We start from the raw sequence: 22,075 nt of genomic DNA, 5'->3' as shown, positions 1-22,075 counted from the left end.
AGCGTGAAAAATTTTACATATCTAGGTTCACTAGTTACCGCAGATAATAATTTCAGTGAAGAAGTTAAGAGAAGAATACAAATCGCTAATAAAACATATAATGGACTAATTGAACATCTAAGATCTAACATCACAAGAAAAACCAAATACAAAATATACAAGACCCTGATAAAACCGGTCCTTGTATATGGATCAGAGACATGGGCACTGTCAAAAAGCGCTGAGAACCTATTAGGTACGTTTGAACGAAAAATCCCTAGACACAGATATAAGGGGGCGAAAGAAAATCACATATGGCGCAGATATATAATTTTGAACTATACACAGCATACAATGAACCCTAGGTCATAACATCCATAAAGATGGGCCATGTTGAACGGATGTTAGAGACTGAAACACCAAAACATATAATAAGGCAAACACCAGTAGGGAGAAGGTCAAAGGGAAGACCCAAACTTAGATACATGGATCAAGTGGAACAAGATCTGAAAACACTTAGAGTTACCAACTGGAAAAACAAAACAAGGAACAGAACAGAATGGCGAAAAGTCCTAGAACAAGCCAGGACCCAGAAAGGGTTGTCAAGCTACTGATGATGATGATGAGGTCGCAGGTCCCTATTTTTGTATTACCTACGTAAGTTTATAAATGTAATAAATGCCGTAAAAAAATGTTTTACTAAAATACCCCCGTCCTTCGAATCGTAAATTTATCGTACGTGATGTAACAAAAACAAATGACGAAGGATGTAACAAAACAAATAAATTAAAGCTGGCTAGCTGAATGTGCCGGAGAGTGACTACTTAACACTCAAAAGAGGATTCGGCAAATTTACATGCCCTACAGAGACCGTAGAATAAAAAAATGAATGACAAGGTAATAAACAATCTATAGGTATATAACTGAGGTAAATAAAAATGATTATAGAAGTTGCTCCAAAATGTGAGTGGGCGCCAGGAAAGTATTAACATAAACTTTCCAAGGTATCTTATAAAGCTATTTGCTGAAATACAAAAAAAAGGATACAGGTATGAATTGAAATATTTAGTTTTCACCAAAAATTTAATCCCTATCCAATATATACAATCTAAATTTACCCTAAAATACCCACCACCAATTATGTACAGTCAACTTAGTTATTTGGCTTTCAATCGAAGGTTGTAATAAAGTAATGAGGACAATATCCTGAAGGGATAAATGTCCAAAGGTTTGAAAATATAATAATAATAAAATCTTAATAAGTAACTCTCTGATTAGATGTGTACACATAAAATCGTACAAATTGAGTTACATGGGAGGATTTAAAACCTCGACCTGGACGTGACAATTTTACTGCATATATATAAAAAACTGCCAAGATAACTGCCAAAAAGACGTGTGAAATGTCTCTCCAAAATAAATATTGTAAAAAGTGTAAAAAAACTGTAGTAAATGGAGTAAAGTGCATAAATTGTGACGCTAGCATCCATGTGAGTTGTGCTCGAAAGAGTAACAATGTTAAGTTTATAAATGACGAGTTGATTGAATGTTGTTTACCAGTGAAACCTGAAGATCAAATATTTTTGGAAGCAATGGATAACTTAATAACAGATGATAAGGTAATTGATATTAACATATTCAAATATATAATTAGACAAAAAGATACCCTAATTAAAGAGCTATACGGAAAAATTGACCTTATGAGTCAACATATTGATTTACTAAAACAATTAAATTCGCAAAAAAATGTTGTCGAAAATCAAGAACAACTTATACATCAAAATAAGGTAATAAACAAAGACACACTTATGGATTCAGTCGAAACAAAATCAGTTCGTCAACCCATCAACGCGAACAAAGATCGCACTGTTGCCAGTTCTTCCCAGAAATGTGAAGTTACAAAGAAAGATGTTTCAGAAGCGATATTACAAGTAACTACAGAACAAAAGTTAAATGAGTACATATACGTAGGTGAAAGTAACCAGGAAAAATCTGAATGGACAGAAGTAGATAGAAGGAAAAAAAGAAAGCATTTAGTTGTGGGAAAAAACACTGAAATGATATTAAATGGAAAAGAAATCAAGGGAGTACATAAGTTGATAGACCTACATGTATACAGGGTCGATCCCGATATGACTGCGGAAAATATGAGGGAACTTATGAAGACTACATTTCCCGAAGTAAAGGTAGAATCCCTAAAATCAAAGCATCCTGATATTTACAGTTCATTTAAAGTTACAATTTTTAATAACAATTTTAAAGAAGCTATGTCTCCTAAAATATGGCCATGTGGAGCTCACGTACAACGTTTTTTTCACGTAACACCCAGAAAGCCGCAAGAGATGTAGATACAAGTGTACGAATAGAATCAGCGGTAGTGCAAAAGAATATAGGAAACACCTGTTTTTGTGAAAGTGATATGATAAGTTCTGATAAACAAAAGTTGGTAGTAAATCCTGACCAAACCAGTTTGGTAAGCATTTTTCATATAAATACACAAAGTTTATTAAATAAAATTGATCAACTTAACATTTTTTTAAAAGATAAAACTTACAATATTTTGTGCTTTTCTGAACATTGGCTTAGAGAATCTGAATTAACAACAGTGATAATTGACAGATACTTTTTATCAACTTGTTACTGTAGAAAAAGTAGAGAACATGGGGGTGTTGCTATTTTCTGCGATGGCAAAATATCTACACGTCCAGTTTCTTTAAATGATATATCTTGTGAATATGAAGGTGAATTTTGTGCTTTGGAAATTATAGATATAAAAACTATTCTAGTATCAGTGTATAGAACAGGTAACGCAGATTTCCAAATTTTCTTAGGCCTATTTGAAAAATTATTAATATTCTGTTCTAATAATTATGTTCAAACAATTATAATTGGGGATTTCAATATTGATTTCAAAGGCACTTCAAATGAATTAAAATATTTTTCCGATCTAATTTCTTCTTTTGGTTTAACTATGAGGATTGATGAATTTACAAGAATCACTGCTACATCAGCAAGTTGTTTAGATAATATTTTAACAAATATAGATAATGAAATAGTTGGGTGTGGTGTTGTAGACCCATGCCTTGCTGATCATTGTGCTCAATTCCTGAATTTAAAAATAAAATCTGATCAAATTGACAATGATAGGATATTCAGAAGACACATAACATGTAAAGGCACCCAAATGTTAAAACAATCACTAAAATCTGTGGATTGGTCGTTAATAAACAATTCAATAACAGCAACGGAATTAGCTGAGTTCATAATTGACACATATGTAAAATTAACTGAAGTTTGCTTTCCAGTAAAAAAGTCAAGAATTCATTTTGAGGCACCTGTTTCTTGGTTTGACGATGAACTAAGGAAAATGCGAGTAAACCTTTCGAAGATAAAAATTACTGCTAACCTTACTAGTGATTACACTCTGTATAATCAATTCAAAAAACACTATCAATTAACAATATCAATAAAGAAAAAACTGGCATATGAGCAGTTTTTTCTTAAAATCTGATAATATATCTCGAGATTCTTGGAAAGTCATCAATTATCATAGGAATAAAACTCAAAATAAAAAAGTAACTTCATGTAATATTTCATCAAACGAGTTTAATAATTACTTTACTTCGGTAGCGGGAAATATATTGAACTCGTTAGATGAGACAGATGAAAATGATGCCATGAATTTTTTGGAGGGAATATACTCCCCTTGCCACTCGTTGTTTTTAACACCTGTTAGTGATACTGAAGTTAGGAATACATTATACAGCTTGAAAAACTCAAAATGCACTGATTTTTACTTCTTAAACAAACAATTAGTGATAGAAACTCTGGATATTATTATTGATAAACTGGTCATACTTTATAATCTTTGCCTTATCGAAGGAATCTTTCCCGATGTATTAAAAGTAACAAAAGTGTTACCGCTACTCAAAAAAGGATCTCCAGAAGAAATTGAAAATTATCGCCCTATTTCTATTATTCCCATTCTTGGTAAAATTTTTGAAAGTATTTTGAATAACCGCTTAATAGAGTACATAGAAAAGTACAAAATACTTCATTGTAATCAATATGGTTTCAGAAAAAAATGCAGCACTACTCAAGCAATTCAGGAAATTGTAAGGGAAGTAGTTGATGGCCTAGAGAGAGGTCACTTCGTGTCTTTAACATTGTGTGACTTATCTAAGGCTTTTGATTGTGTCTCACACACTTTACTTTTAGACAAAATGCACAAATATGGCATAAGGGGAAATGCTCTTAATTTATTTCGATCGTATTTAATAAACAGAAAACAGGCCGTTTTTTTAAATAATAACTACTCCAATTTTCACAATGTTGAACATGGAGTTCCCCAAGGGTCTATATTAGGACCTACATTTTTTCTTCTATATCTCAACGATATATTTCATTATACCCACCCCTTAAGGTGTATATGTTTTGCAGATGATACAACCGTTATTAGTACCGACCAGAATCAATATAATTTAAATAACAAAATAGGAAACGATGTGCTTAAAATTAAAAACTGGTTTACACATAATAAACTAAAACTAAACGAGGATAAAAATCAAAATATAGTTTTCAGTTCAGATCGAAGACACATTTTTGGATATAGCATCAAATTGTTAGGGATTTTTATGGATGACAACTTAGATTGGGGCATCCATATAGACAACTTAAGTTCTAAACTCGCCAGTACAATATTTGTAATGCGTAACCTGGTTTATTTGGTACCTAAAAGTACCCTTAAAATGTGTTACTTTTCATTGTTTCATAGTCATATACAATATGGAATAGCTGTTTGGGGCAACTCTGGTCATGCCGACAGAATATTTAAATTACAAAAGAAGGTGGTGAGGATACTTGCTGGAGCGGATTTAAGGGATCATTGTAAACCATTATTTTTGAACATGGGTATTATGCCTCTACCTTCGCTTTATATGTATGCAACACTGTTGGAAATTCACGATAATAAAAATAAGTTTACTATAAACTCTCAATTACATGATCATCTAACAAGATCGAGGGATTTAATTAGGTCACAACGATTCAGACTATCAAAGAGCACAAAGAATTCAATTGATATTCACTTGTATAACTATCTGCCTAACGAAATAAAAATTCTGTCTCCACCACTGTTTAAAAATAGGATCAGAAAGCATTTTTTAACATATTGTTTTTACTCAAAGACAGAATACCTCAATACACCTTTATAACGTGTACCTACCCAGTTTGGTCAGAATACTGTCGATTTACTATCTACATATCACATTGTATTATTGCTATTAAAATGTACTAAGTTTTATGTATTAGTTTATTTAGTCATCGATTCGGGAATATTCTTAATTATTTGCACATTTTTGTTACTTCCATATTTCAAAGATTTTTTATGTGACAGTTTAGGTTTGTTTTTTTTTTTGGTTAGAGATTTTTTTATCTTAAATTTTTAATTTTAATTCTTCTGCTAATACTTACATATGTATATTACTTTAGATAATATGGTTAAGTTAATTTTAAGTTTACATTATTATATCTTTTATTGTATTTTTTATACGGACTTCAAACTTTATGTAAAGTGGTCAATAAACGTTCTATCTATATATTATAATTATTTAGAAAAAATGACGGGTCTTTATTATTAAATGAAACAGTATGATTTAAGATTGGAAACAAAATATTATAAACAAAATTATTAACAATTAATGAATAAAAAAAATATAAAAAAAATGAACAATGTTCCACCCTCTAAATAAGGGAGGTCTTTTGGGCTGGTATCCTGAAGTGGTCCGAGAGTAGTCTGAGAGAGCTCTGGACCTCTGATGGAACAGTCGGGCAAATGGGCAAATTCAAAAACGCAAATTCTTTTCCTCCTTGTAAAAAAAAATCCCCAAAAATAAATGAGAAAAAAAAAATCCTCGATCCTGGATTTAACTTCTTGGGATAGGCTAAAAAGAACAGTTGTGTTACAATTCCTCCTTACGCTTAATAAAAAGAAGGGAAAAATACAAGGTTTATTAACAAATGAAATAACTTGAAAAATATTACAAAAAGTTGCTGGGAAGCTTGTATCAAAGAAAAAAGCTGTAATGATTTTGTAGATAATGTGACCTTCGCATGGTCTGACAATATTTGATGTAAAATAAATTGATCAAATAGATAATTTTTAACGAAAACTTGCTACGGAAATATTTTTGAATGTAAAAGAACGATATGAGGCAGAATATTTTTACAGATAGACTTAATAGATAATAGATAGTTTTAAAAATGGATACCTAATTATATGTTTTTAAGGCCGGGAAGTAAAATAGAAAATTGATATGATTTTATAACATTACTATATCTAAATCCAGAATGTTTCTTAATGAAATAATGTGATAAATGACAGATAGATATATCCCTAACGAAGGGAAAAATGACGATATTATAGAAGTTAAAATGGCTGATGGTTTTTACACTGTTATTTATAATTGAATCAACTTACCGACTAGAAGTGGCTTATAAATCAACGGGTATACACTACGAAACAACTAAAACTGTATATATTCTTCCTTCCCAACGAAATTAATATTCTTTAAAACAAATTTAGCCTTCTTCTGTCGCCTACCCTTTTTTTATGTTAAACGATGTTGTCTACCAAAAGGTTAAAACCAGAATGAGCTCTAATTGCTAGCCGGATGATCATGTTGCCCTACATCATCGTAGGTGTCGCTGTTTAAGCCAACTTAGAAATTCAAAATTCAGAAAAGCATTAAGAGGATTGGGATTTTAAAATTGTATTTAAAAATGTTTACGGATTATTAAAGTAACGAACTCGTTACATTCCCCTCTTACTCGGAGAAAAAAAAATTTTTAAATGAAAAATTTTTTTTTTCATATCTAACAACAATCATAGAATAGGTATGAACCGTGCGTCATGGCAATATCTCGAACAGACGCTTAACTGTTTGTTAGCCAAAGTTTCCATCACTGTAGTAGAAGCAAAGGATACAAACCAATCTAAAATTTAAATTTTTAGCCATGGCACTAGTTTGCCAAATGTAGCTAAAATACACTAACTTAAAACTAACTTCCGAACAATCTACATCGATTCGCAAGATTACAAGTAACCACAGATGAATAATGTAGAAAGAAGGAGACATCTAAAGATATCCAAATATTACTAAGTGACTTACAAGTCATCCTATCAATAGTACATAAACTACATTAAGCTTCCATGTAGCCTAAAATAGTCGTAAAGACAAATACTCATATATCTCAAAATAATGTGTAATCGGACACTGATTCCAAAATTGACTATTCGGTGGACAACAGATTTATAGTAGAATATCCAAAGATAATCAATCAGGCAGAGGTGTGGACCGATTCACAATTTATAAGTAACGATAAAAAAAATCAAAACATATATACTAATTATTTAAGTATTGAATTGGCCACTAAATCCGAAATTGATCAACCAGTGGACAACAGATTTATAGAATAGCATATCCAAAGATATAATCAACCAGGCAAATGAGTCACCAATCTCTTACTCTAACCAAATAATCCAAAAAGTAACAATAAGAAAAATACCAAATATGTGTGGACCAGTTTAAGTGTTGAATTGGGTACTAAATCCGAAATTGATCAACCAGTGGACAACAGATTTATAGAATAGCATATCCAAAGGTATAATCGACCAGGCAAATGGGTAACCAATTCACACTATAATCAAAATAATCTAAATAAATTAGGTCAACATATACCCACATCCAGTAATATGTGCCTACACCACAATATTCATAGACTAAATCATTGAATCTAAATCAACATCAAACAAATTAACTCATGCTGATATTCACTAACTATAGCAGGTAGCTACAACAGATTTATAAGAATATCAGACATAAGTGAGTTACAAGGCATTTAGTAAGCCAATAATAACTACTTAACATATCCAAAAAGTAATAGTTAAAGAAGTAAGTAATCAAGTAAATAATAAGTAAGTAATCAACAAACAAAATATCAAGAACGAACAGGCCAATTTCTGTAGAAACTGCAAATTACTAATTCGTTCTTACATTACGACATTACTACGAAAGAACAAGATATGTTCTAATTCTAAATCCAAAATCAATAAGTGAATGCCTAAGGAAAGAAGTGAATGTAACTGTAAACGGTCATTTGTTGACTAAAATATAAATTACTAATTTCAGAAAGCAATCTAACTATGCTAGCCATAAAGGTAGCAATGTCAAGAATATCTTAACATAAGTGAGACTAAGAAATCAGCTAAAGGAAATCTTTTGTAATTACAATTGAACATAGTCTGGAAAGATTCAAGATTAAAACTAAAATGTTCAAATTAGAATTCAAATTGAAGATGGTTAACTAATTATGAACTAAACATCTTACTGCCCAGTTATATACATAACCTGTCATGAAAATGGTGAATTCCGAAACTCATCGAACAACTGAGGCCTCTAATTGAACAACAACTTCGAACCCACGTATTCAATCAAGTATGCATAGGCAGAATAGTCCATATGATATAAAAGTATACAAAAACCTACAAATTAAGTATATAAATAATTCCTAGTAACTGATTTTAGAATCCTTCCATATAGTACATGAAGATATTAATTAAAATAAAGCATGACTATGACCAATAAAGTGACTAAATCTATACACAAAAAAAAATCACAACATTCTTTCCAATATGGCAACCAAATAACAAAAGATGATAATCAAATTAACAAACAAAATATATAATAGTAGTATTTAATATAGTTCCATACCAGTATAAAGTATATATATATATATATATATATATATATATATATATATATATATATATATATATATATATATATATATATATTCGGTTTTTTATAACGTCTTACGACGTTGTCCGACTCCCAAACGCCACTGTATTCTGTCTTGAGACGGACCAGTATAAAGTAAACAAAGATAAGTGTACCTAATAATAAGAATGAAAAGGGTTAATAATCTTAACTTATATAACCAAATAATAAGCAAGGAATAAGCTGTACATATACAATGTCTGGTGATTAGTAATAAAGTTCCAAGCAAATACCAAATCGTAATCAAAACCGAGCCAAAACAAAAATAGTCACAATGGTAGATTAACTTTATTAGACAAACTTAAGTTAATCTTCATCTGAGGAAGAGGATGCTATGTCATCCACTGTATTATCTGGAAGTAAATCCTTTATATGAAATTGACCAATTCGTCTATTTGTCGAATTGTCTTTTAATTCATATACTAAAGGAGAAATTACTCGAACGACAGTACAGGGAATATATTTCTGGCAGAACTTAGCAGAAATGGCATCACCCTTACTTGATTTTACAAAATTTCGCTTCAAAACTCGATCGCCAATAAAAAATCGCATGTCTCGTTTCCTCAAATTATACTGATGCTGATTTCTACGGTAAGAAGCTTTCAACTTCTTCCTAATGTCAGCGAAGATTGGAGGTAAGTTTTGGAGATCTTCCATACGGTGAAGTTTCTCAGAAATTTGAGGAAGAGTTGCTGAATTCTCAGAAATTAATCCAAAAGAATCACCTGAATAGTACTAAGTACAGATAGATTAAATTGAGAAACAGAAAAAGAAAAATTAGAACAATTTAGTGTGCTATTAAAAGCATTTAAGAAATCCATACCTAAAATTATAGGATTCTGAACTGATGGAATAATATAGAATGTAATTTGCTTACATAAATCTGCTACTGTGATTTCAGTTTCAAACTTGCCTGTAATAGACTGAACTGTACCATCTGCAGTAGATACTTGCAGAGAAGAAATGGGCATAATAGAAATTTCAGCATTTTTCAGTAAAGCTAATGAATGTGAACCTATCACAGAAATGTTTGAGCCACTATCTAAAAGAGCTAAATAAGATTGTCCTAAAATCTTAATAGGAAGATAAGGTCTATTATCATTATGTTTCTTCACTAATAATGAATTAGTCAATCAATCAAAACAACCATTATCTGATTGGTCAAAAATTTTTAATGGTATTAAACTAAACTTATTATCTCTACCAACACAATCAGAGGATGCAATAGGCAAACAAGAAGAATCAGAAATAAAATAATCCTCCTGACTTGTGGCAGACTCTGGTATACATACTGGAACTACTACACTACTATTATCACGTTTAACACTAAAATTTGGGGAAGATAATCTATGCGAATCAAATGTTTTAGATTGGGAAGTTACAAAGTCAATCGAAGAATTAAAGTTTTTAAAAAAAATATAAATAAATATGTACCAACACACCACAAAATCAATCAAGGAACTAAAGTTATCCAAAAAAATATATATATATCTATATATAATTAAGCGTTTAAAAAGAATTAAGTAAAGTTAAGTTAAATATTTAAAGTTGAATCCCTAAAGCACATACAGTGGTTTCAACAAATATATGGTCAACCAGCAGTTAAATACCAAAAATACACTAAGATTGGCTAATATATAAAAATAGCAATGTCTAAATAATTAAATTTTTTATCATACAAAAATAGTAAATAACTAGTCAACTGTACACAATGATATCAAAAGAGGTGAGGGTTTAAATATGACTATAACTGCAGCAATACAAGTATACCTTAAAATAGTAAATCTTATAAGGAAAAATAAATAAATAAAGAAGTTAAAAAAATTGAACAAAGGGCAACAGGAACAAATTAGAAATAATAAAGAATATTTTGCAAAGAGAAATATACTACAGAATGTACGGTCTGAACTGAAAATAGGCACCACGTTGGGACCGCCAATGTAACAAAAACAAATGAGGAAGGATGTAACAAAACAAATAAATTAAAGCTGGCTAGCTGAATGTGCCGGAGAGTGACTACTTAACACTCAAAAGAGGATTCGGCAAATTTGCATGCCCTACAGAGACCGTAGAATAAAAAAATGAATGACAAGGTAATAAACAATCTATAGGTATATAACTGAGGTAAATAAAAATGATTATAGAAGTTGCTCCAAAATGTGAGTGGGCGCCAGGAAAGTATTAACATAAACTTTCCAAGGTATCTTATAAAGCTATTTGCTGAAATACAAAAAAAAAGGATACAGGTATGAATTGAAATATTTAGTTTTCACCAAAAATTTAATCCCTATCCAATATATACAATCTAAATTTACCCTAAAATACCCACCACCAATTATGTACAGTCAACTTAGTTATTTGGTTTTCAATCGAAGGTTGTAATAAAGTAATGAGGACAATATCCTGAAAGGATAAATGTCCAAAGAATTGAAAATATAATAATAATAAAATCTTAATAAGTAACTCTCTGATTAGATGTGTACACATAAAATCGCACAAATTGAGTTACATGGAAGGATTTAAAACCTCGACCTGGACGTGACAATTTTACTGCATATATATATATATATATATATATATATATATATATATATATATATATATATATATATATATATATCTATTATAATTATTTAGAAAAAATGACGGGTCTTTATTATTAAATGAAACAGTATGATTTAAGATTGGAAACAAAATATTATAAACAAAATTATTAACAATTAATGAATAAAAAAAAAATATAAAAAATGAACAATGTTCCACCCTCTAAATAAGGGAGGTCTTTCGGGCTGGTATCCTGAAGTGGTCCGAGAGTAGTCTGAGAGAGCTCTGGACCTCTGATGGAACAGACGGGCAAATGGGCAAATTCAAAAACGCAAATTCTTTTCCTCCTTGTAAAAAAAAATCCCCAAAAATAAATGAGAAAAAAAAAATCCTCGATCCTGGATTTAACTTCTTGGGGTAGGCTAAAAAGAACAGTTGTGTTACAATTCCTCCTTACGCTTAATAAAAAGAAGGGAAAAATACAAGGTTTATTAACAAATGAAATAACTTGAAAAATATTACAAAAAGTTGCTGGGAAGCTTGTATCAAAGAAAAAAGCTGTAATGATTTTGTAGATAATGTGACCTTCGCATGGTCTGACAATATTTGATGTAAAATAAATTGATCAAATAGATAATTTTTAACGAAAACTTGCTACGGAAATATTTTTGAATGTAAAAGAACGATATGAGGCAGAATATTTTTACAGATAGACTTAATAGATAATAGATAGTTTTAAAAATGGATACCTAATTATATGTTTTTAAGGCCGGGAAGTAAAATAGAAAATTGATATGATTTTATAACATTACTATATCTAAATCCAGAATGTTTCTTAATGAAATAATGTGATAAATGACAGATAGATATATCCCTAACGAAGGGAAAAATGACGATATTATAGAAGTTAAAATGGCTGATGGTTTTTACACTGTTATTTATAATTGAATCAACTTACCGACTAGAAGTGGCTTATAAATCAACGGGTATACACTACGAAACAACTAAAACTGTATATATTCTTCCTTCCCAACGAAATTAATATTCTTTAAAACAAATTTAGCCTTCTTCTGTCGCCTACCCTTTTTTTTTGTTAAACGATGTTGTCTACCAAAAGGTTAAAACCAGAATGAGCTCTAATTGCTAGCCGGATGATCATGTTGCCCTACATCATCGTAGGTGTCGCTGTTTAAGCCAACTTAGAAATTCAAAATTCAGAAAAGCATTAAGAGGATTGAGATTTTAAGATTGTATTTAAAAATGTTTACGGATTATTAAAGTAACGGACTCGTTATATTCCCCTCTTACTCGGAGAAAAAAAAATTTTTAAATGAAAAATTTTTTTTTTCATATCTAACAACAATCATAGAATAGGTATGAACCGTGCGTCATGGCAATATCTCGAACAGACGCTTAACTGTTTGTTAGCCAAAGTTTCCATCACTGTAGTAGAAGCAAAGGATACAAACCAATCTAAAATTTAAATTTTTAGCCATGGCACTAGTTTGCCAAATGTAGCTAAAATACACTAACTTAAAACTAACTTCCTAACAATCTACATCGATTCGCAAGATTACAAGTAACCACAGATGAATAATGTAGAAAGAAGGAGACATCTAAAGATATCCAAATATTACTAAGTGACTTACAAGTCATCCTATCAATAGTACATAAACTACATTAAGCTTCCATGTAGCCTAAAATAGTCGTAAAGACAAATACTCATATATCTCAAAATAATGTGTAATCGGACACTGATTCCAAAATTGACTATTCGGTGGACAACAGATTTATAGTAGAATATCCAAAGATAATCAATCAGGCAGAGGTGTGGACCGATTCACAATTTATAAGTAACGATAAAAAAATCAAAACATATATACTAATTATTTAAGTATTGAATTGGCCACTAAATCCGAAATTGATCAACCAGTGGACAACAGATTTATAGAATAGCATATCCAAAGATATAATCAACCAGGCAAATGAGTCACCAATCTCTTACTCTAACCAAATAATCCAAAAAGTAACAATAAGAAAAATGCCAAATATGTATGGACCAGTTTAAGTGTTGAATTGGGTTCTAAATCCGAAATTGATCAACCAGTGGACAACAGATTTATAGAATAGCATATCCAAAGGTATAATCGACCAGGCAAATGGGTAACCAATTCACACTATAATCAAAATAATCTAAATAAATTAGGTCAACATATACCCACATCCAGTAATATGTGCCTACACCACAATATTCATAGACTAAATCATTGAATCTAAATCAACATCAAACAAATTAACTCATGCTGATATTCACTAACTATAGCAGGTAGCTACAACAGATTTATAAGAATATCAGACATAAGTGAGTTACAAGGCATTTACTAAGCCAATAATAACTACTTAACATATCCAAAAAGTAATAGTTAAAGAAGTAAGTAATCAAGTAAATAATAAGTAAGTAATCAACAAACAAAATATCAAGAACGAACAGGCCAATTTCTGTAGAAACTGCAAATTACTAATTCGTTCTGACATTACGACATTACTACGAAAGAACAAGATATGTTCTAATTCTAAATCCAAAATCAATAAGTGAATGCCTAAAGAAAGAAGTGAATGTAACTGTAAACGGTCATTTGTTGACTAAAATATAAATTACTAATTTCAGAAAGCAATCTAACTATGCTAGCCATAAAGGTAGCAATGTCAAGAATATCTTAACATAAGTGAGACTAAGAAATCAGCTAAAGGAAATCTTTTGTAATTACAATTGAACATAGTCTGGAAAGATTCAAGATTAAAACTAAAATGTTCAAATTAGAATTCAAATTGAAGATGGTTAACTAATTATGAACGAAACATCTTACTGCCCAGTTATATACATAACCTGTCATGAAAATGGTGAATTCCGAAACTCATCGAACAACTGAGGCCTCTAATTGAACAACAACTTCGAACCCACGTATTCAATCAAGTATGCATAGGCAGAATAGTCCATATGATATAAAAGTATACAAAAACCTACAAATTAAGTATATAAATAATTCCTAGTAACTGATTTTAGAATCCTTCCATATAGTACATGACGATATTAATTAAAATAAAGCATGACTATGACCAATAAAGTGACTAAATCTATACACAAAAAAAAATCACAACATTCTTTCCAATATGGCAACCAAATAACAAAAGATGATAATCAAATTAACAAACAAAATATATAATAGTAGTATTTAATATAGTTCCATACCAGTATAAAGTAAACAAAGATAAGTGTATCTAATAATAAGAATGAAAAGGGTTAATAATTTTAACTTATATAACCAAATAATAAGCAAGGAATAAGCTGTACATATACAATGTCTGGTGATTAGTAATAAAGTTCCAAGCAAATACCAAATCGTAATCAAAACCGAGCCAAAACAAAAATAGTCACAATGGTTGATTAACTTTATTAGACAAACTTAAGTTAATCTTCATCTGAGGAAGAGGATGCTATGTCATCCACTGTATTATCTGGAAGTAAATCCTTTATATGAAATTGACCAATTCGTCTATTTGTCGAATTGTCTTTTAATTCATATACTAAAGGAGAAATTACTCGAACGACAGTACAGGGAATATATTTCTGGCAGAACTTAGCAGAAATGGCATCACCCTTACTTGATTTTACAAAATTTCGCTTCATAACTCGATCGCCAATAAAAAATCGCATGTCTCGTTTCCTCAAATTATACTGATGCTGATTTCTACGGTAAGAAGCTTTCAACTTCTTCCTAATGTCAGCGAAGATTGGAGGTAAGTTTTGGAGATCTTCCATACGGTGAAGTTTCTCAGAAATTTGAAGAAGAGTTGCTGAATTCTCAGAAATTAATCCAAAAGAATCACCTGAATAGTACTAAGTACAGATAGATTAAATTGAGAAACAGAAAAAGAAAAATTAGAACAATTTAGTGTGCTATTAAAAGCATTTAAGAAATCCATACCTAAAATTATAGGATTCTGAACTGATGGAATAATATAGAATGTAATTTGCTTACATAAATCTGCTACTGTGATTTCAGTTTCAAACTTGCCTGTAACAGACTGAACTGTACCATCTGCAGTAGATACTTGCAGAGAAGAAATGGGCATAATAGAAATTTCAGCATTTTTCAGTAAAGCTAATGAATGTGAACCTATCACAGAAATGTTTGAGCCACTATCTAAAAGAGCTAAATAAGATTGTCCTAAAATCTTAATAGGAAGATAAGGTCTATTATCATTATGTTTCTTCACTAATAATGAATTCAAATCAAAACAACCATTATCTGATTGGTCAAAAATTTTAAATGGTATTAAACTAAACTTATTATCTCTACCAACACAATCAGAGGATGCAATAGGCAAACAAGAAGAATCAGAAATAAAATAATCCTCCTGACTTGTGGCAGACTCTGGTATACATACTGGAACTACTACACTACTATTATCACGTTTAACACTAAAATTTGGGGAAGATAATCTATGCGAATCAAATGTTTTAGATTGGGAAGTTACAAAGTCAATCGAAGAATTAAAGTTTTTAAAAAAAATATAAATAAATATGTACCAACACACCACAAAATCAATCAAGGAACTAAAGTTATCCAAAAAAATATATATATCTATATATAATTAAGCGTTTAAAAAGAATTAAGTAAAGTTAAGTTAAATATTTAAAGTTGAATCCCTAAAGCACATACAGTGGTTTCAACAAATATATGGTCAACCAGCAGTTAAATACCAAAAATACACTAAGATTGGCTAATATATAAAATAGCAATGTCTAAATAATTAAATTTTTTATCATACAAAAATAGTAAATAACTAGTCAACTGTACACAATGATATCAAAATAGGTGAGGGTTTAAATATGACTATAACTGCAGCAATACAAGTATACCTTAAAATAGTAAATCTTATAAGGAAAAATAAATAAATAAAGAAGTTAAAAAAATTGAACAAAGAGCAACAGGAACAAATTAGAAATAATAAAGAATATTTTGCAAAGAGAAATATACTACAGAATGTACGGTCTGAACTGAAAATAGGCACCACGTTGGGACCGCCAACGTAACAAAAACAAATGAGGAAGGATGTAACAAAACAAATAAATTAAAGCTGGCTAGCTGAATGTGCCGGAGAGTGACTACTTACCACTCAAAAGAGGATTCGGCAAATTTGCATGCCCTACAGAGACCGTAGAATAAAAAAAAGAATGACAAGGTAATAAACAATCTATAGGTATATAACTGAGGTAAATAAAAACGATTATAGAAGTTGCTCCAAAATGTGAGTAGGCGCCAGGAAAGTATTAACATAAACTTTCCAAGGTATCTTATAAAGCTATTTGCTGAAATACAAAAAAAAAGGATACAGGTATGAATTGAAATATTTAGTTTTCACCAAAAATTTAATCCCTATCCAATATATACAATCTAAATTTACCCTAAAATACCCACCACCAATTATGTACAGTCAACTTAGTTATTTGGCTTTCAATCGAAGGTTGTAATAAAGTAATGAGGACAATATCCTGAAGGGATAAATGTCCAAAGAATTGAAAATATAATAATAATAAAATCTTAATAAGTAACTCTCTGATTAGACGTGTACACATAAAATCGCACAAATTGAGTTACATGGGAGGATTTAAAACCTCGACCTGGACGTGACAATTTTACTGCATATATATATATTATAATTATTTAGAAAAAATGACGGGTCTTTATTATTAAATGAAACAGTATGATTTAAGATTGGAAACAAAATATTATAAACAAAATTATTAACAATTAATGAATAAAAAAAAATATAAAAAAAATGAACAATGTTCCACCCTCTAAATAAGGGAGGTCTTTCGGGCTGGTATCCTGAAGTGGTCCGAGAGTAGTCTGAGAGAGCTCTGGACCTCTGATGGAACAGACGGGCAAATGGGCAAATTCAAAAACGCAAATTCTTTTCCTCCTTGTAAAAAAAATCCCCAAAAATAAATGAGAAAAAAAAAATCCTCGATCCTGGATTTAACTTCTTGGGGTAGGCTAAAAAGAACAGTTGTGTTACAATTCCTCCTTACGCTTAATAAAAAGAAGGGAAAAATACAAGGTTTATTAACAAATGAAATAACTTGAAAAATATTACAAAAAGTTGCTGGGAAGCTTGTATCAAAGAAAAAAGCTGTAATGATTTTGTAGATAATGTGACCTTCGCATGGTCTGACAATATTTGATGTAAAATAAATTGATCAAATAGATAATTTTTAACGAAAACTTGCTACGGAAATATTTTTGAATGTAAAAGAACGATATGAGGCAGAATATTTTTACAGATAGACTTAATAGATAATAGATAGTTTTAAAAATGGATACCTAATTATATGTTTTTAAGGCCGGGAAGTAAAATAGAAAATTGATATGATTTTATAACATTACTATATCTAAATCCAGAATGTTTCTTAATGAAATAATGTGATAAATGACAGATAGATATATCCCTAACGAAGGGAAAAATGACGATATTATAGAAGTTAAAATGGCTGATGGTTTTTACACTGTTATTTATAATTGAATCAACTTACCGACTAGAAGTGGCTTATAAATCAACGGGTATACACTACGAAACAACTAAAACTGTATATATTCTTCCTTCCCAACGAAATTAATATTCTTTAAAACAAATTTAGCCTTCTTCTGTCGCCTACCCTTTTTTTTTGTTAAACGATGTTGTCTACCAAAAGGTTAAAACCAGAATGAGCTCTAATTGCTAGCCGGATGATCATGTTGCCCTACATCATCGTAGGTGTCGCTGTTTAAGCCAACTTAGAAATTCAAAATTCAGAAAAGCATTAAGAGGACTGGGATTTTAAAATTGTATTTAAAAATGTTTACGGATTATTAAAGTAACGGACTCGTTACAGTGAGTACTCACCTGTACCAATAAAAATTGACGGCATGGTTTCTAAAGTTGTTGTTACACATTGTAGTATTGATTTATATGTGGATTATGCTGGGTCAAATGACCCCTTAAAAGTGTCCCATGAGCTTCTAGACTATAAATACTGCGACAGAAAATAATATATCGGAGGTCTTTTATATACAAATATTACCGTTAAAACAAATATTAGCATTTACTCTTTGTATTTCTTTGTATTTCTGTGGCATTATTTTTTACTGAATATATTCTAGTAATGGTACATGTTCTTAATTTATCACATTTTAATTACTAGGCAGCTATTATTCATCATGATTGCGTGTTTCATCACAAAGAATAAAAAAAATAAAACTCTGGTGGCACTTAAACGTGCTTCTCCTTCATTTTTCTTGTGCATTATAAAAAGTACATACAAGTTAATGAATGCCAAAGTTGTCTCTTGACTTTAGAAGTGTCGTGTAAAGTTTTATCGTGGAAAAATTGGTTGGAGGAGGTTGTTCGTTGTTTTAGAATATGCTTTAAGTTTAACAATTTAAAAAGGTTATTTAAAACGAGAATAAACATAAGATTTAGGAAAAATTTGTTTGGGTTTAAAATGTCAGTTCCGATAAATCATTTTCTGGTGTTTCAAATATATTTTGTAATTTGTAAATATTGTTCGAGGTCAGTATAAAAATCTTTAATCCAATATACAAGGTTTTAATAGGAGACATACCCATGCCCACTAATATCGAAGAATTATTTTTATGATATGCTGCGTAAAGTTACACAAAGATAGTATGCAGATAAACCTGCTTTGACATTAGTAATGAAGCACCATCCTGGTCCATTGTGCAAATCTGAATTTTCGATCCAATTCTAGCTGTATTATAATTACGACTAACCTAAGCTTCATCATTGTTGCTAGGCTATTGGCAAGTACCAATTATAATATCGACTGTTTATTGTTTATTGAATAAAATTGTTATATAGCATTGTAGTATTCGATTGACTGTCGGAAGGTAAATACGTGTGTGTAACTGCGCTCTGGAGTGATAAGAATAAGCCAGTAGAGAAACAGCGTCATAATAAATCAGAGAAATTATCAAATAAAAAGCTATTATTGTGAAACTCTTTTAAACATGTATCTAACAACTGGTTTTGATAAATTTAATGATAAAAATATGTAATAAAAAAATATGCAAAATACTAAACGTCATTTTTTACTTATTAAAAGTATGTAAACAATGTAAGATCGCTACTTATGTGATTTTAAATACTAAAGATGAACAGCGGTAAAGTCAATTTTTTGAAAATTTATAAAAACTTTTCTAAAAATACACAAAAAAACTTTAATTTCGCGTGATAACAGGAACAGTATCAAATCGAATATAGAACGAAACTATAGTTCTTAAAATGACAACTGTAACATTTAAGGATAGACTAGAACTACTCATTGATCTTCCTGATTAGATTGTAGTGCAAAGTACCCTCAGCTTGTTGGTATATAAAAAAATATAGCATTATACCGTATATTATATTATAAGTGAATTCTAAGTCCCCGTCTGGGTCCCGCGATGAATGAATTCCCCGGCGAACGTCTATAAAAAAAAAAGAAATTAATTATTACTAATAAAGAAATGAAATAGGTGAAGTCGATCACACGCAGACTTATGCTCGCTTCCGCTTCAATTCAGCGGGAGCTCCGAACGCACTCGCAAATAAAATATTCGGCTGTGCAGACCTACGGTAATGTTCAATACACAGTACCGATGGGTTCCGCTTGGTTAAGAACAGAGTACGATCCTCAATACGAAAATCTCTCTGTCCTGGTTGGCTCGCAGGTTCACTACACCGGCGAGTCAGGGAGCCTAGAGCGCTAGCTACAAGACTGTCCAATTCCGCTACTCACACGCCTTAAATAGCCGTTCCGAATCCCACTTCGTCGTCTCGTTGTAGAGGTGGATGCGCAAATATTGACACTCCCACGGTTCGAACTGTTAAGCGATCAGAACATCGTTACAACTAAGCGAATAGAACAACGAGCGTATTACACTGTCTTATTCTTAAAATATTTGTACGGTATTTTAGGTAATTTCTCAAAATTCTAACCATTTTTTAGAAAGACGTATTTTATTTCGGCATTTTTGACTTGATTTAGTGATTTTATTATTTAGTTGTACAATTTTAGTGTATTATATATTAACACAAAAAACATTTTTTTTACTATATACAAAAATATTCAAGACTTCATTCGTTTACAGTTTTATGATCGTGAATAATGTGTAAAAATTATTGTAGAGTAATAATTTATGAATATTCGAAATCAACAGTAATATCTCTTGTAAAACTAAACTAAAAGGTGTTTATCGATATTTCTCCATAATCAATAAAATCGAGATACGTTTATTTGTTAGTAAGGGGACGGATATAAGCCACACATCAGAATCTCCCTTATTATTCACAATATTACAAAACATACACACCATTTTTAACACAACTGCTTTAGCTAAGATCATTACTCCTCTCCATTTTCCTTTAAAGTATAGTCTTTTTTTACTCATAATAACAATAAAACATTACATATTATAATTTTAGCCAAACAGGGTTACCTTTTACAAATCAATTTTGTTGGTTTTCCATATTTTGTTAATTAACATTAATATTTAATTAACTCTCTTCATGACCCTTACGTTCATGAACTTATAACTTACACACCTTATATTTTTCAGGTACCAAATGTTATTTTTAAAATGAAGAGCCTTTTTCTACTTAAGTTAATACCAGCAGTACATTACACCAATGATTCTGTTCACCTTCTATATTAAATACACACTCACATACATTAATTAACATTTCACCCTCTAATAATAAAATTAAAAAACCCAACTTCCTACACATATCTGCTTTACATATTCCAGGTATCAAAGTTAAAAAAACATATAGACCTTGTATAAAAATCTTTAGTTTTCCACCATTGAATTCAGATATCTATATAGTTGGTTGCCTACCTACATTCATAACTTTTATCAACATTCAATCCACCTTCAATAATACCTAATATACAATTTTTCCAACAGAAAAAAGCTTGCAGGGTAAATTATACTCTAAATCCCAACATATGGAAATGCCCTGCATCGAAATAAAATCTAATACCGACTTTATGTTTTAGTTTTTTGGTCTGTTCGAGTACCAGAAACTAAATTCACTACGAATTTTATGAACGGTATGTGGAATGCCAATTATTGATTCCCTTGCCGACTAATTCATCAATCTGTCTGTTTTGCAAGTTTTGGAAAGCACAGTGGTAAAGATTTGAATTTAGTTTCGCCAAGTAGGAAATCTTAGGATTCCTAATGTAGTTATTAGATAACGTTGTAACGTCTATAAACAATTATTTTTATAATTATTTTCCTATGACGGGAGAGATTTTGTTTCGATTCAGAGCAACTGCATATGTCGCTCTGATGAGACCTAAAGAGGTTGAAATACGTAGTTGAAATAAAATCTACTACCCTCTTTATGTTTTTGTACATTAAATTTGAAATCTTGTTTAATATTTTGTATGGTCCAATCCTTAACTAAGTCAATAAATCAATAAAAAAAGAGGTGACTGTGGGATAACAATTTTATTTAGTTCCCTAAAATATATGCAATGTCTTGTTTTTCTTTCTTCTCCTTTTGGGTATGCGAGAGTTATGGTAGCAGCAAGTGGACTGTATGATTCTTCAAATAATTTTGTCTTTAATAGCTCTGCTATTTGATTTTCTATCTCTTTTTTATCT

At 30.5% G+C, this 22,075-nt stretch overlaps 2 protein-coding genes across 2 annotated transcripts in view; both read left to right on the top strand.

Annotated features, from left to right (window-relative positions):
* SK (small conductance calcium-activated potassium channel) overlaps nt 1-22,075 on the top strand; it is a 975,882-nt gene that overhangs the window by 254,100 nt on the left and 699,707 nt on the right. The window lies entirely within an intron of this gene.
* On the top strand, nt 1,279-2,657 carry LOC140451857 (uncharacterized). The gene has a single exon (XM_072545766.1). The coding sequence runs from the start codon at nt 1,383-1,385 to the stop codon at nt 2,325-2,327; it is 945 nt and encodes a 314-aa protein (XP_072401867.1). The 5' UTR covers nt 1,279-1,382; the 3' UTR covers nt 2,328-2,657.

This window comes from Diabrotica undecimpunctata, chromosome 10, assembly GCF_040954645.1.
Source record: "Diabrotica undecimpunctata isolate CICGRU chromosome 10, icDiaUnde3, whole genome shotgun sequence".
NCBI lineage: Eukaryota > Metazoa > Arthropoda > Insecta > Coleoptera > Chrysomelidae > Diabrotica > Diabrotica undecimpunctata.
Note: the sequence above shows the minus strand (reverse complement) of the source record. Positions and strands in the feature narration are given on the sequence as shown.

Bases quoted from the DNA above. Each gene is read 5' to 3' on its own strand.
- LOC140451857 (XM_072545766.1), top strand. From the start codon at position 1,383: ATGTCTCTCCAAAATAAATATTGTAAAAAGTGTAAAAAAACTGTAGTA.